The sequence below is a fragment of the Zea mays genome, chromosome 8, assembly GCF_902167145.1.
Source record: "Zea mays cultivar B73 chromosome 8, Zm-B73-REFERENCE-NAM-5.0, whole genome shotgun sequence".
In the NCBI taxonomy this organism is placed as follows: domain Eukaryota; kingdom Viridiplantae; phylum Streptophyta; class Magnoliopsida; order Poales; family Poaceae; genus Zea; species Zea mays.
Window position 1 is genome coordinate 96176963 of NC_050103.1, and position 16463 is coordinate 96193425.

A 16463-nucleotide genomic window follows, 5' to 3' on the forward strand; every position below is an offset into this window, starting at 1 on the left:
TCCCACACCACTAGATTATCCTGATGATTGCTTGATGAGTGGATTAAACTCTCTGGTGCTACTGAGCAGGTTATCACTACAGAATTATAATAGTTACTACTATAGAAATAGCCCTAGAACCGATTGAAAATCAGTTATAGTACTGAATTCCCATCCAAGACTAAAGACCTTGTTCTTTAGTGCCAGTTGCATAGCTTGGTACTTAAGGACCCGTTAGAGCGTCTCCAAGAGTCTTTCTAAATTTCACTCTCTAAATTATTATTTGGAGAGTCATTTACATAAAAAACACTTTCTATATCTTTCCGGTGGCAGAAACACTGTGATGTTGATGTACATATACGCTGTGTTCAAAAAGACATGTATCGTAGTTTCATCCTTTCTAGCTGTTGATTGGTGTCTCCCTTGTCTTGCCGTACGTCCCAATGATAGCAATATCCAACTATCATCCACTAAGCTTCAAAAGCCAAAGATTACGTGCCTAACAATCGTCCAGTAGTTATGATGGGCGGAGATGATATACTGATGACTGACAGCTGGTGTTTCTTTTCTTCATTCATTTTGCCTCGATGGCCCCGGCCGCTTGTTTATGTTACTGCCTACAGTACGTAACAGACCAAAAAGGTTTGGCCCCCTCTTAACACTGGCTGGTGAGCACTCTGGTTGGTGGCATTTGGATTATCCTAACCCTCCCATGAGGACATGAAGCGACTGGCTCCATGGCTATTTAAAGCCCCTCCTCCTCCTTCTTCTTCCTCAGTGCATTGCAAGCGTGGGAAGGGAGGAGATCATTGGAAGGGGAGAAAAGGGAATGGAGCATGATGAAGAGGAGGAGCTGCCTTCACCTTCTTCCTCCTTGGGCTACCTGATGCTGTGTAGGATCTGCCACGAGGAAGAGGACGGAGGGCGTGCGACCATGGAGTCCCCTTGTGGATGTTCCGGCTCTCTCAAGGTACATATATAGGAGCTATAATCAACACGCAGCATTAATTCTACACACACATATATATATGTTTCTTGAGGTAATCTCTTACTGCTTGAAACATTACATTGGTATGCATGCAGTACGCTCACAGGCGATGTGTGCAGAGATGGTGTGATGAGAAGGGGACCGCCATCTGTGAGATTTGCCTTCAGGTTGGTTTGCCTGCACATTGTTTCTTGCTGCTGCTGCTTGTTCGGTCATATGTGTCTTGTTAACTGTACTACTGTCAATGGAATGCTGCTTTTCTTGGGGGTGGGCTAGAAAGTTGTAGTTATTAGTGGGGGAAGGTGTCAGCTAAGCTCACTAGCCTTCCTTCTTTATGGAGTGTGTGCAATTAAGGGTTGACATGCATGTACATGTGTTCGTGAAAACCTAAGCAAAGAGACATTTCTTTGAACCGTAAGCATGTGCAATGCGTTGTGTAATACATTGGCTACACCTTGTTGTGCCCTTTTCTTGATCAAATGACATGTGGACCATGGCTAGCACACTTTACAAACTAACTGAAGGAAAAGCATCCTAATCATCCTTTTGATCTGTTCGATAATACCTTATAAAAAGGAAAGGAAAGGAAAGAAAAATGATGTTCTTTCTGTTTGTCAGAATTTCGAGCCAGGGTACACAATGCCTCCAAAGAAAACTCCGGTGGTTGAAACGGCGGTCACGATCAGGTACTCTACACACGCACACATTCTTGCCTCTATCTGCACAAATCTATTGCATTGTCCAATGAGGTCACAGGTTGATGGATTGATAAAAAAAGAACATGTATGTCCATGTCCTCCGGCCTTTCAACGGGAATGAAACATACAGATCACAAGGTAGCACATTGTTTTCGAACAACATACATTGTCAATGCCACAATTAAACATTTCAAAGGGTCAGACAGGTAGGCCCAAGTCCTACCCAGCTACCTCATGCCTCAATGAACACAAGAGACAGCTGCACTCAACGGTATGGCCTCAAAGGGGTGGTCCTGTCTGTCAAAAGCGTGTCCCCAAAACTAAATCACAGCCACATTGTCAATGCACATCCACCTAGCGCCTCCAGCTAATGCTCCGGCCACTTGGTGTCCCCGATCACAATACATGACATTAACTCGTTGCATTTCTGTCAAAGGTCTCCTGTTACCGGAAACCTAGTTGCTAGTGGCAACGGGGACTTGGAACTTTTGTCGAGAAAATCCAGACCAAAATTTGAATTTGAGAATGTTAGCTAACCATCCATTCTTTTTTAAAAATGAAACCATTAACCTGCAAAAGTTCCAGAAAGCTTGCAAAGATGCAAAATTAAAAAGGCATCCAAGTGAGCTTGTACCCTTTCTAACACGGGGGGCCGGGCGGTCAAATCGGCAACCATTATCTAAATTTTGTCAGCTGATCGTGTAGTGAACACGAGGACATGCAATCTTTGGAATCTCGGGAGGGCTTGAGTGGGGGTGCAGGCTACACCAGGTGCTCCTACACCGCAGATCAATGCGCCACATGGTGCCGGTCGCTGGCGATCACGGTATGATCTGTTTCAAGTCATGCAGCAAACTGAAACAACCGTCCTTCAGGATCCATGGCTGCCCACAGGATTCTGACTTCTGCAATCCTGTGCAGTTCACCATTATGCTGCTGGCATGGCATCTGGTTGCAGTGGTGACGGTTGAAGCAGCAGCTCACTGCGCGTTCAGTCTCCTGGCAGTGAGTTCATTGTTGGCATGGCCAAGCAGAAAAAAGCAGAGTTTTAATAGGTAACCTGATTCCATCGACTAAGAGCAGAGGTTATGTTTCTTTGCAGATGTACTTGCTTCGCGCTGCTGGTATCCTGCTGCCGCTGTGCGTTGTCATGCGACTGATTCGCATCGTCCAGAGTGGTCAGGAGCAGCAGTATGGGCTGCAGCTGCTGGAGGTTAGTCCTGGCTCCTGTTCACTGGTTTCTTGAGGGCGCCGATTATAGCCGGATTAAAACGTGCTGAGCTTTCTCGTCTTTTTTATCTCTGTTTCTGCAGCACCAAAGAAGAAATGTATCAACTATATGAATTATATGCGTGTCCAGGAGGAGGACCAGCGAGTAATTAATATTCATTAAGCCAATGAATCTCAATGCAAGCTTGCACAAATGTGCATTAAGTATTACCGTGGAAACTTTCAAACAGAACATCATCTGTAAACATTTAGTATACATACAGTTGGTGCAGGGAAAAACAGCACCATTTTATTCCTGCTTTTTCTGAACGTTCATTATGCTATTAGGGAATGTTCAAACAGATCATTATTGCATATCCCAATGAAAATATTGGCGGCCAACCAGTCACGTACTCTTCAATGACACATTACCATACCATCAAAAAGGGGAAAAAGGTAACAGCTCTCCTTAGTAATCAAATTTCAAGCACCATGACAGCATGCTACATTCCTGCTGGCAGCGTAGTAATCTTAGAACATTCTATTGCCAATCTGATTAGATACATTTCTCTTGACCTGACTCTTCATTCTATCTGCCCACTGATAAAACGCATTAGATACATCGAATTTCCCTGCAAATTTCACTTTCTGAGCCAACTCATACAACATATCTAGTTTCCCAGCCTTCGATAAATCTGCAGCAAACTTATTACAGTCTATCTGTGGAGCCTTCATCCCTTTATTAATCATCTCCTCAATATACTTGTATGCCTCCTCTGGCCTGCCATGACGTATATGTCCACTAATGAACACCGTGTAAGAGTTAACATCAGGACAAATACCCCTCCGGTGCATCTCCTCCCACACTGCACAACCCATGGCATAGTTCCTATCACCAAGGAAATATGATTTCATCATCATGTTGTAAGTATGAATTGTGGGATCAAGTCCTTTCTTGATCATCTTCTTGTATATCCTTGCAGCATCATCTGGCATTTTCCTATTTGTTAGCAGCTTAATCAGTGCATTGTAAGTCCGAGCATCAGGGGGGCATCCCTTCTGTGTCATCTCCTCCAACACAGCAGTCACTCTGTCCATTCGCTTTGCATTCCCATATCCAACAAGCAAACATGTATAGGTAGCAACATCTGGTTGGCATCTGGCTTCCTGCATCTCCTCAAAGCACTCCATTGCCATGTCCATCTTCCCTCGCTTACAATGATTGCATATCAACATTGTGTAAGTCCACACATTTGGTGGAGGCCCCTTTGCCTTCATCAGCTCAAACATCTTCACGGCCTCATGTTGCCTCTGCCCACGCAGCAACCCTTCAATCATTGTGTTGTGGACGACAACATCTGGCTTCATTCCCTTCTCCAGCATCTCATTCCAAACCCGCCCAGCCTCAACCAGATTCCTCGCATTGCACCATGCCAGCATCAGTGCAGTATAAGAGCGCAGGTCTGGAGAGTACTGGCCAAGCATTTTGTCAAACACCTGCCTGGCCTCCCTGCCCAATCCCTCATTGGCCAAAGCAACGAGCAAGCAATTGAATGACTCCACCCCATCATCAAAACCGTTCTTCCTCATCAACTCGAACACGCCGACTGCATTCTTAATCTCACCAGCCGCAGCGAAGGACTTAATGGCAACCTTGAAGGCGTCCATGGACAGGGTCCCCGCCTTCCCCATCTCTTGGAGCAATGCAACCATCGACTCGAACTGCCTCGTCTTGCCTAAGATGAGTAACATCTTGCAGTAGGTAATGGTGGTGTGGGTGAATCCGCCGGACGCGGTGGCCCACCTGAAGAAGCGGTACGACGGCCTGTGTGCGTGCTTGAAGCGGTGGAGCACAGCGAGCACGACAGCCTCACAGAGCGGTGGCGAGAGCGCGGATAGCGCAGCCTCCAGGTTCGCGTCGGCGCCGGCGGCGATGACGTCCGCGATGGCCGCGCAGACGCGGCCCACTCCCTCCGGGTTGCTCGTCGCCGCATCCTCCTGCTCCAACGAACCCCCGTCTTCATCGGAGGCAGACGAGGTGGAGAGGAACCTTCCGGCCGCGAAGCCCCAGAGCACGTCGTAAGCCCCGCATGCCGGCGTCGCGAGTTGAGGGGAACCCGTAAGGGATCGGCGTCTCGGCGGCAGCAGAGGGAGCGCACCTCTGGGAAGCAGGACGACGGCAGAGGTGCGGGCGGAGCCGGAGGTCAGATGCGGTGGGGACAGCGGTGCGGGGAGATGAGGTGTGCAAGAGGGGTGTGGCAGTAGAGGCGAAAGTGGACAGTGAGTGCGATGGAGATGACGATGAGGGCAAGGAGGAAGAACGCCAGGCACGGGCACAACATCACCGTAGTCGCAGAGGGCTCCCGCGGCGGCGAGTAGAGCGGCGGCAACTTGCTGGTCTCCATGGAGGGCGGCGGCGGCGGCGGGTGTGGGCTTAACGGCCATGGAGGAAGGAGGATGGTAGAGTGTAGGATGCGCCGGCCGATTTTAGATGTCGCCTGTGGGTAAAAATCCATCACACCACACGTGGGTAAGTCTGATTTAACCTCCTCTTAATTAAAAAACAGATATTTATTTAACCATCCGAGTTATCTTCCTATGCGCTTTTTGGTTGTAAAAATGTAAGAGCATGATTAGCAACAATGTTTTTCAAAATCATACTTTTACAATACTATAATACTATACTTTTGCAATTCATAGTTTTAGCCAGCTCCAAAAATACCAAAATTTAAAAAAACATTATTTGGATACAACATTCTAGACCATGATATTAGGCAAAAGCTATACATGCCATGAAAACTTTGGGTTAGAGTGAAGTTTTCAATACTCCAAAAATATCATGGTATTTAGAATATAAAGTTTTAAAAAACATAGTCTTTAGGATTACAACCAAACACCTTGTTGAGCAACAGATTTGACACCTAGGCGTGGTTGGACGGTCCATAGGTGTAGCATGGACGGTCCGCAATTAGATTAATGCAGACGAGAGTCCTTATCCTGTGCATGCTTATCTAAGTAATCGTGACGAGGACATCTTCCACTATTACCCGTTGGCAAAAATGCAATTGGTCTAGTTGGTCCAACTGTAGTTGGACGTCGACCGTGTGAGCCTCAGAATTATCCCACCTTGCTTAACTTAGGAGAAGGAAGTCACTTTAAAAGGGAGGGACACACTTCCCTATTAGACTAGTCTTTTGGGGCGATTGAGCCTTTCCCTGAGTTGGGTGTGCTTAATGAACTGTTGGGCTCCGGACAACCCTAATTTGTTGTGCCTCGGCCAACCCCACCTAGGTTGGGTGTATCATCTAGTATCAGAGCTAGGGTCCATTTTAAAAAGGTGAGAATGATGAGGATATCTTCCACTATTACCCGTTGGCAAAGACGCAATTGGCTCAGTTGGCTCAACTGTAGTCGGACGACGACCGTGTGAGCCTTAGAACTATCCCGCCTCACTTAACTTGGGAGAAGGAAGTCACCTTAAAAGGGAGGGTCACCCTTCCCCTATTGGACTAGTCTTTTGGGGTGATTAGGTCTTTCCCTGAGTTGGGTGTGCTTAATGAACTGTTGGGCTCTGGGCAACCCTAATTTATTGGGCCTCGGCCAACCCCACCTGCGCTGGGTGTATCAAATCGTGTAGGAATCTGTTGGGAAAAATCTAGGAACGGGTCCAGACCCCCTATATATATGCAGGGGTATGGCCAATTGAGGCACCAACCAATCGATCAAATCAATCTAGTACCATTACCTTTACATTCTTGCCCTACGAGTAGCAGTAACTTAGCCTAGATTAGTCTTCTACATTCATAATCTTTACCTCTCCTCAGCTCGACATTATTTAGAGACGTCTTGGGTGGCATGTCGATCCCAAGGCAACCCTAGAATCTTTCCTCCCCGACAAGGTCCCTTTTGGAAGGTAGGATCCAGGTTCTATAGGAGAGTACCCCGAGTCCTCGCTCCCTGCAAGCGTGATCATGGTGCATTAGTTGATTGGCCCAAAATAGTGACAATACAGCTTGTTGGCAACTCCGCTGGGGACAAGGGTGTTTAGATCTACTAAAAATCAACTTTCAATGGCCAGTTCTAAAGATCACACTGAGGTCTCCATCAGCAACATCATCAAGCCGACCTTAGAGGAACTATCAGTTGATGATCAACAACGCTTTGAGAACTTCATGTAGCAAAAAGAGGAAGAAGTGTTGTGACAGTATGCCGAACAGCATGAGAAGGCAAAGGAGAAATACATATCGCACTTCATGGTGGATTGCCGCCAGAAGATTATCCGGCAAGGGGAGATTGAGATGGCATCTCTCCTGGCTTCACCTTAGACCCCTACTATAAGTAATCTAGATCCATCTTTAAAATCTTACGTAGATCAGCGAGGGAATCATTTAAAACAATATATAGATGAATATATTAAGAGATTAACATGTTCATATGAAAAATCTATTGTCCCAAGCTTCCCCTCATATGAACCAAATACAGAGCCACCTTTCCTCGATCCATCGGTTATAAATGGGTCATCACTAGCCTATCCATCATATGGTATGCTGATGAACACATTCACATTTACGGGCTCATAGAATATCTAAGCACCATGCTACTAAAGTCTCTCCTTCCGAGCTTGTGTATGGGCAGGAAGCTATTTTGTTTGAGGAGATAAGCCTGAATGCTATTAGGTTTCCTAGGCAAAATATGTTACAAAGGTTGTAAGATGATGAGCTTCCCAAGGCATTGAATGGTCGTTTCCTGAATCTATATCATCCTAGTGTATGGCAAGATGATTAGAGAACCGATAGTTTCACATCGAGTTGTTTACAGCTTGTATCAGGTGCTTTTGGTTTGCTTAGCTTTCCCAAAATATAGGGGGCATGTGCTAAGCACCAGATTTGGCACCTGGGCACGAGCGAACAGGATCCCTCCCGGGAGGCGGGATTCAGGTTCTGTAGGAGATTATCGTAGCTTCTGTGCACGTATGGACGGTCCGGATGCCCTGAGCGAACGGTCCGACGCCCGGCAGAGAAGAGAGGCGCCCTCTTCGCAAGTTGCGGATAGTTCGGACACTTGTAGCGGACGGTCCACGCTCACGTAGAGAGCACTCTGAGTCATCACTCCCTACGAGCCGAATCAGGGTGCATTAGGTGATTGGCCCAAATAAGTGCGAACATACCTTACGGTATAAAATACTATAGTATTATTGAAAACCATAGTATTATTTAGAAACTATAAAAATAATTTACTTCTAAATAGGCCCTAAGTGAACCGACCTTTCATGGCAGTTTCACATTTGTTGGCTAGGCACCTCCACAAGGTCTACGTGGACAACCAAACAAAGGCATGTTACACTTGACTTGCCATCGATGACGGTGTAATGGTAGCTCGCTGATGGAAGACAACTCGTATTAGGGTGTGGCCAGTAGATCGTGTATAAGACAGTGCAAAACATTGTTTATACAGTTTTACATTGTATACTGTATTGTTTATAGAATGGAATTTAAAATAGAAGACGAGATGGATAAGACGGCTGGAGATAACCTTAATCCTAACAAATGGCGACATAGATTACGCAATGACACTGGGCGCTTGCAGTGATTCCAAACAGATCCTTATGTTGTTACATTTGTTGAATGCATTATTCTACTACTGCGAATAATTGATTGTTCAGATAATTCTATCACTTTTATGTGTATGCATCCATATATATTGCTTGCTCCTATATGTATAAAAGTAACGCTTCTTTAACTATGTAAACACATTAGTTAGAGACTCCCGCGGGATGTGAGCAATCACTACTGGACACAGCTCCTTTGCCGAGTGCCTTAGGCACTCGGCAAAACCTAGAAAACACTCGGCAAACACTTTTCCGAGTGTAACACTCGGCAAAGAACGCTCGGCGAACTGTACATCGGCAACAGCCTCTTTGCCGAGTACTTTTTGTCGGGCACTCGGCAAAGACTTTGCCGAGTGCCATTTGGTACTCGGCAAAGAAAAGTCGCCGTCACGGCGCCAAGTGACGGTGACGGATCCTTTGCCGAGAGTCTTCTTTGGCACTCGACAAAGAGGCCAATTTTACCGAGTGCCTGCTATCATGGCCCCCGGCAAAGACGGCTCCAGTGGGCCCCACCGCTAGTCCCTGTGCCGAGAGCTCTCGTAGGCACTCGGCAAAGGAGGCTTCTTTGCCGAGTGTCTAATGGACTGGCTCTCGGCAAAGAGTCCTCCAGTGGGCCCCTTTGCCAGTCCCTTTGCCGAGTGCGCTGGGCAGCACTCGGCAAAGGTAGCTTCTTTGCCGAGTGTGTTGACCACAGCACTCGGCAAAGAAGGCTTTACCGGTTCCCAGGTTTCCTTCTTTGCCGAGTGCCATGGTCATAACACTCGGCAAAGTGACCAGGAAGTCCTTTTTTATTTGTTTTTGCTATTCCATCCAAACAAGCAAAAGATATATATCATTCACATCACATTATATATCATTCGCATCACAGAATCAACACATTTATCATCAACACCATATATATCACAAATATCACCACATAAATCAGGTTTCACAGCACATAAGTCTCAATAAGTATCTCACAAGACCAAGTATAACTAACATCACCAACACTCACAAATATAAGTCTGGATCATCACAAAACAGGTCATCAACGAGGTGGGCATCTGGACTGGTTCGGCGAAGGGTTGGACGAAGCGTGAGGGTTGTTCGACGCCACCGATTGACCCTGCACAGAGAAGAGATTGCATGTGTGAGAACATAAGAATATATATCATGCAGTACTAAAATTTTGATACTCACAGGAGTAGTGAACTCAGCAGGGTCAGCTGCAGGGAACAACGGAGGTGGTGGAGCATGACCCTGTGCGGCGCCAAGGCTCTGCATGTACGCGAACATCTCCGCCATCCTCTTCTCCAGCTCCTCACGTTGCCTCCTCTCATCATCTAGCTGAGTCTGTAATATTTCGCCCTAATGTTACGATAATGCAAAGAGAAGATATATAATAATCAATGAACGATGAATAGATAAGGAATAACCTGGAGTTGCTGGATACGATGTTGTGAGCTGTCCTGCCGAGGTCGTATGGCTAGGCTCGCGCTCGTGCTCCTAGCTCGCACCTGAGATAGAGTGGGAGTGGAGGATGAGTCGATTGCCCCGTCGGCAATCCAGTACCGCCCATGACTCTTGCCTCCTCCGACCCTCATGAGGACATCTCTGTCGATGTCCTCGGTCCTCGGATCGTAATCTGGCCCGTGGACCTCCTTGGCCATGGGGGTGTACTCACTGAGGCGGCTGTGGATGGCGGGGTTGGTGTACGCCTTAGGCCCGTCATCCGGGTTGTAGGTGACGTCGGACGTCGCCTTCCCCTTGTGGGCCATAGCATATGCCGAGAACGTGGAGCAAGGCGCACCACCATGTGCCTCCGACTGCGAGATAACCAACGAGATGGTTAGAAATCATGTCTAATCAAAAGTTATATACCTAAATAAAAAAGAGCGCGTACCCATGCTTCCGCGTATTTGCCCAGGCTGCGGCTGCCTTGATGGTGGGAGGGACCTTTCATCATCAAACGCCGTTCCCGGCTAGCGTTGTGCGCCTCGTCCCACTCAGCCGAGCACCACCTCTGCACCATCTGCTCCCAGCACTCAGGATGCGCGGCGCATCAATGAGGAATCATCTAAAAAAATACAAGTACATGACAATCATGGTCCGAGCTAACTCTTTTGCACAAAGCTGGCGAAAGAAATAGCTCAACTCTGCAAGCGCTAGCCAGACATGCTCAGGGACATAGCCTCGAACCATCGCCGGAAGAATTCGTTCAATCCATATGTGGAAGTCATGACTCTTCATCCCTAAGACTCACAGAGTAGATAAGTTCACCCCCCTACTAAGGTTAGCTGCATACCCATCAGGGAACATTAACATCTTGATCCACTGTAGTACTTCCTTCCTCTGGGCCCTGCTCAGGACGAAATCAGCCTTAGGCCTTCTCCATGTCTTTCCACCACTAGGCGGCTTCATCTCTTGGTTTGGTCTATCACATAACTCTGCCAGATCCACTCTTGCCTTTACGTTATCCTTTGACTTATCAGGAATCTCCATAATTGTTGCCCAAAGTGCCTCGGCGACATTCTTTTCAGTGTGCATCACATCAATGTTGTGTGGAAGGAGCAGGTCATCATAATAGGGGAGCCGAGTCAAGCCCGACTTATGTGTCCACATATGTTGCTCACCATATCCCACAAAACCACCTTCTGGGTTGGCCACGAGACCATCTATCTGTTGGTGAACTTCGGCACCAGTCATCATTGCAGGTGGGCAGTCTGTCACCACGACACCTTTCGTAAAGTTCTTGATGTCTAGTCGGAATGCATGGTCAGGAGGGATAAATTGTCGATGTTTATCGAATGACGAATATTTGCCACCCTTCTTCAACCAAATGAACCTAAGAGTTTCCTTGCAAACTGGGCATGGGAACTTACCGTGAACACACCAGACGCAAAATAGCCCGTACGCCAGAAAGTCATGCATGGAGTACTGGTACTAAACATGCATTTTGAAGTTTGTCTTCGTAGCTCGGTCGTACGTCCATACCCCTTCCTCCCAAGCACGGACCAATTCATCAATCAAAGGCTCCATGTACACGCCCATTTTATTCCCCGGGTGTCCAGGAATTATCAACGACACGAATATGTTCTGTCTTTGAAAGCATACGCCGGGGGGAGATTGATGGGGATAACGAACATGGGCCAACATGTGTATGGGGCAGCGGTCATTCCATAGGGATTGAACCCATCTGTGGCCAGCGCAACACGAACATGACGAGCCTCTTTGGCTTTCTCATGGTGAATGGCATCAAAGTGGGTCCATGCTTCACCATCGGATGCGTGAACCATCTTGTCAGGATTGTATCGTTTGCCTTTTTTGTGCCATGTCATCTGTTTCGCGGATTCCTCTGTCATGTATAGACGCTGGATCCTCGGTATGAACGGAAGGTGGCGTAGGATTGTCACGGGGATGTCGAGCTGCCTCTTCTGTCCATCACCAGAGTCTACCTCCATGAACCTAGACGATTTACACTTCAGACAATACTTTGCCTCAGTGTGTTCTTTCCTAAATAGGACGCAGCCCTTCGGACAAGCATGTATCTGCTCATACATCATCTTGAGTGCACGAAGGAGTTTCTGTGCCTCGTACATGCTCTTTGGCAGAACGTGATCCTCCGGAAGCAGGCTGCCAATAACTGTCAACAAACCATCGAAGGCGTCTCGACTCATGCTATACTGCGACTTGAACGCCATTATACGCCCAATGGCATCCAGTTGAGAAACCTTTGTCTTGCCGTGAAGGGGTTTCTGTGCCGCGTCAAACATGTCGTAGAATGCCTTTGTGGTCGCCTCTGGCTCGTCCTCCATATGTCCTTCGGCGAACTGTGCCTCGTGATAGTCGTTCAACATGTCCGCTACCCCGGCATCAGCATCGTAATCCTCGACGCGTTGTCTCACCACCTCCTCTCTCGTGTGATGCGCTTCACCATGGAAGATCCACCGAGTATAGTCCGACGTAAATCCATTCTTCCAAATATATTCTACCATGACCTTCTTTATTTTCCTTTTCCTGTTGGCACATTTGCTGCACGGACAAGGGACTAGACTAGCTCCTTTAGCAGCTTCGCCAAATGCCCGTTCCACGAAAGCATCAGTCTTCCTAATCCATGCAGGGGTGACATCATTACGTCGAACGCGGCCCGTGTACATCCACTCACGGTCCTCCATCCTCTAACATATATAACCGAGTATAGTTTAATATAGACATGTAATGCATGTACACTACATTCCTACCTTCTAATAGGTGAGGATAGGTCCTAATCCCACCCGCGGTTGCGTAGATGGAGTTAGTTTCCATGCTCTACTCCGATCCGAGATAGAATTTCGGCAGCACCTCCCCGCTGTTCTCCGGATACACGTCCTGGCAGGGAGAGTGTACTGTCCGGAGAACAACAGGGAGGTGACGCCGAAACTCTATCTCAGACCGGAGTAGAGCATGAAACTAACACCATCTACGCAATCGCGGGCTGTCCAAAAAACATGGACAATTCGAAACTGATACATTTGTAGATATGCAAAGATCTGCATATCTACACCGTATCTCTTTCGAACAGGAGACGCCTAACTGGGTTACGTGATCTACGACCATGATGCGGAAATAGAGGTTATACCTAGGGTGGCAGTGGAGTCAGGCTAGTGGGGCTGTGGAGGGTCGATGCAGTGGCGACGCGACGCGGTGCAGGCAGACCCGCAGCGGCTAGGAAGACAAGTATCTTCTCTGTAAAAAAGAAACACAAGTATGTTAATACAAAAAAAATCGACAGCACCTCCCCTGTACGTTGAGGTTTTTAAAACCTGCAAATAAAACTAACAGCACGATGGCTGACATGCACACAGTAAGAAAAAATTCACCTAAAGTATACACTCCAAAGGTAATAGAGCAATCTAATTAGTGATGAGAACAAGTGAGCACAAGGTTTTCAAAGATCTATTTCTACTTGCATGATTCTAACTTAACAAGACAAGTTACATCAAACAATCATCAATATTTATACACAATTGTACTTCATGTCGAAAGGCCACTTAGCAATAGAAAGCAATGAGAAGGGTGCTAAGCTATCAAGCACAAGAACACCTAAGTTCTAATAACTTTCCCAAACATGTTGGATACAAAGATTAGACTGGGCTATCACCGGAGTACCAAAAACAAACCATGGGACAAAGTGCTAAAGGATCATGATGCCCTAAGTTAGGGGTGTGTATTAGGATTCTATAAATTTTCTTGCAAAAATTAAATCCTAATTGCGAGCCCAACATCACTCGAGTGACTAATGTGTGAGAAAGAATTTAACACCCTAATTTCCAACCCTATAATAGCATTGACATTCTAAGTATATAAATGCCTGAAGTAAATTGCACCGAGGTTTATGAAAGTTAGTACCACCAATCTTTGTTTAAGCACCTGTGTCGCTCCACTTCGGTCTGTGCAGGGAGGATGTTGATGGCCGGAGCAGGGAGTGGCGGAGATGGCACGGCAGGGGCGGCAGCGCTTGGTGGCAGTGCGCAGAGGCGGCGGCGCGCGGCCCGGCGGCGTGGGGGCGGCGCGCGGCCCAGCGGTGAAAGTCACCTAGAGGGTGGGTGAATAGGGCAAAACTGAAATTCACAAAATTAATCACAACTACAAGCCGGGTTAGCGTTAGAAATAGAAACGAGTCCGAGACACGCGGATTTGTTTTACCGAGGTTCGGTTCTTGCAAACCTACTCCCCGTTGAGGTGGTCACAAAGACCGGGTCTCTTTCAACCCTTTCCCTCTCTCAAACGGTCCCTCGGACCGAGTGAGCTTTTCTTCTCAATCACTTGGAACACAAAGTTCCCACAAGGACCACCACACGATTGGTGTCTCTTGCCTCAATTACAAGTGAGTTTGATCTCAAGAAAGAATGAGAAAGAAAGCAATCCAAGCGCAAGAGCTCAACACAACAAATCTCTCTCACTTAACCCTAAAACTTTTGTGGAATTGGGAGAGGATTTGATCACTTGAGTGTGTCTAGAATTGAATGCTAGAGCTCTTGTAAGTGGTTGGAAGTTGAGAAACTTGGATGACTTGAATGTGGGGTGGTTGGGGGTATTTATAACCCCAACCACCAAACTAGCCGTTTGGTGGAGGCTGCTGTCGCATGGCGCACCGGACACTGTCCGGTGCGCCAGCCACGTCACCAGGCCGTTGGGTTCCGACCGTTGGAGCTCTGACGTGTGGGCCCGCCTGGCTGTCCGGTGGTGCACCGGACAAGTCCTGTAGACTGTCCAGTGTGCCACCCGCGCGTGCTCTGCTCCTCTGCGTGCGCTGGCGCGCATTTAATGCGTTGCAGACGACCGTTGGCGAGAAGTAGCCGTTGCTCCGCTGGCTCACCGGATAGTCCGGTGTGCACCGGACATGTCCGGTGAATTATAGCGGAGCGGATTCCCGAAGCTGGCGAGTTCAGAGTCGCTCTCCTCTGGAGCACCGGACACTGTCCGGTGGTGCACCGGACAGTCCGGTGAATTATAGCGAAGCGCCTCTGAAAATTCCCGAAGGTGCGAAGTTTGGCTTGGAGTTCCCTGGTGCACCGGACACTGTCCGGTGGCACACCGGACAGTCCGGTGCGCCAGACCAGGGAGCACTTCGGTTATCCCTTGCTCCTTTTTGTTGAACCCTTTTCTTGGTATTTTTATTGGCTTTTTGTGAACCTTTGGCACATGTATAACTTATAGACTAGAGCAAACTAGTTAGTCCAATTATTTGTGTTGGGCAATTCAACCACCAAAATCATTTAGAAAATAGGTGTAAGCCTAATTCCCTTTCAATCTCCCCCTTTTTGGTGATTGATGCCAACACAAACCAAAGCAAGTATAGAAGTGCATAATTGAACTAGTTTGCATAATGTAAGTGCAAAGGTTATGGAATTGAGCCAATATAAGTACTTATAAGATACGCATGGATTGTTTCTTTAGTTTTAACATTTTGGACCATGCTTGCACCACTTGTTTTGTTTTTGCAAATTCTTTTGTAAATCCTTTTTAAAGTTCTTTTGCAATATAGTCAAAGGTAAATGAATAAGATTTTGAGAATCATTTTCAAGATTTGAAATTTTCTCCCCCTGTTTCAAATGCTTTTCCTTTGACTAAACAAAACTCCCCCTTAATGAAATTCTCCTCTTAGTGTTCAAGAGGGTTTTGGGATATTAATTTTGAAAATACTACTTACTCCCCCTTTTGAACACAATGAGATGCCAATTTGAAAATCATACCTATTGAAAAACTCTTTTTTTAAAAAAAATTAGGTTGGTGGTGCGGTCCTTTTGCTTTGGGCCTAATACTTTCTCCTCCTTTGGCATGAATCGCCAAAAACGGATACTTGAGTGAAATATAAGCCCTTGCCTAACTATTTTCTCCCCTTTGGCAAATTAAAACATGAGTGAAGATTATACCAATGCTGGAGAGATGCTCGGAGCGACGGCGAAGGATGAGTTGCGGAGTGGAAGCCTTTGTCTTCGCCAAAGATTCCAATTCCCTTTCAATACACCTATGACTTGATTTGAAATTCACTTGAAGACACATTAGTCATAGCATATAAAAGAGATATGATCAAAGGTATATTTGTGAGCTATATGTGCAAGACATCAAAAGAAATTCCTAGAATCAAGAATATTTAGCTCATGCCTAAGTTTGTTAAAGGTTTGTTCATCAAGTGGCTTGGTAAAGATATCGGCTAATTGATCTTTAGTATTAATGTATGCAATCTCGATATCTCCCTTTTGTTGGTGATCCCTTAAGAAATGATACCGAATGGCTATGTGTTTAGTGCGGCTATGCTCAACGGGATTATCCGCCATGCGAATTGCACTCTCATTATCACATAAAAGAGGAACTTTGGTTAATTTGTAACCATAGTCCCTAAGGGTTTGCCTCATCCAAAGTAGTTGCGCGCAACAATGGCCTGCGGCAATATACTCGGCTTCGGCGATAGAAAGAGCTACGGAATTTTGCTTCTTTGAAGCCCATGACACCAAGGATC

At 46.7% G+C, this 16463-nt stretch overlaps 2 protein-coding genes across 3 annotated transcripts; one reads left to right on the plus strand and one right to left on the minus strand.

Annotated features, from left to right (window-relative positions):
• Window positions 1-648: 648 nt before the first annotated feature.
• On the plus strand, window positions 649-3279 carry LOC100280854 (uncharacterized). 2 transcript variants are annotated; one of them, XM_023300772.2, is made up of 7 exons: window positions 649-949; window positions 1063-1134; window positions 1586-1653; window positions 2371-2491; window positions 2587-2670; window positions 2749-2878; window positions 2979-3279. In XM_023300772.2, the coding sequence occupies exons 1-7, from the start codon at window positions 809-811 to the stop codon at window positions 3056-3058; spliced, it is 696 nt and encodes a 231-aa protein (XP_023156540.1). In that variant the 5' UTR covers window positions 649-808; the 3' UTR covers window positions 3059-3279. The 2 variants fall into 2 exon arrangements, with proteins under 2 accessions (XP_023156540.1, NP_001147246.1); NM_001153774.1 differs by having other exon boundaries at window positions 756-949; window positions 2768-2878.
• On the minus strand, window positions 1733-6813 carry LOC103635573 (pentatricopeptide repeat-containing protein At3g62470, mitochondrial). Its single transcript, XM_008657989.4, has 2 exons — window positions 3107-6813; window positions 1733-2972 (listed from the first exon to the last, which is right to left on the minus strand). Exon 1 carries the CDS (start codon window positions 5317-5319, stop codon window positions 3406-3408), a length of 1914 nt encoding a protein of 637 aa, XP_008656211.1. The 5' UTR covers window positions 5320-6813; the 3' UTR covers window positions 1733-2972; window positions 3107-3405.
• Window positions 6814-16463: the final 9650 nt, after the last annotated feature.

What these genes read in the sequence shown, in the direction of transcription:
- LOC100280854 (XM_023300772.2), top strand. Translation starts at nt 809, where the DNA reads ATGGAGCATGATGAAGAGGAGGAGCTGCCTTCACCTTCTTCCTCCTTG. An exon ending in GAAACGGCGGTCACGATCAG is followed by an intron (nt 1,654 to 2,370) that starts GTACTCTACACA and finishes CTGATCGTGTAG; the next exon opens with TGAACACGAGGACATGCAAT. An exon ending in GCGCGTTCAGTCTCCTGGCA is followed by an intron (nt 2,671 to 2,748) that starts GTGAGTTCATTG and finishes GACTAAGAGCAG; the next exon opens with AGGTTATGTTTCTTTGCAGA.
- LOC103635573 (XM_008657989.4), bottom strand. Translation starts at nt 5,319, where the DNA reads ATGGCCGTTAAGCCCACACCCGCCGCCGCCGCCGCCCTCCATGGAGAC.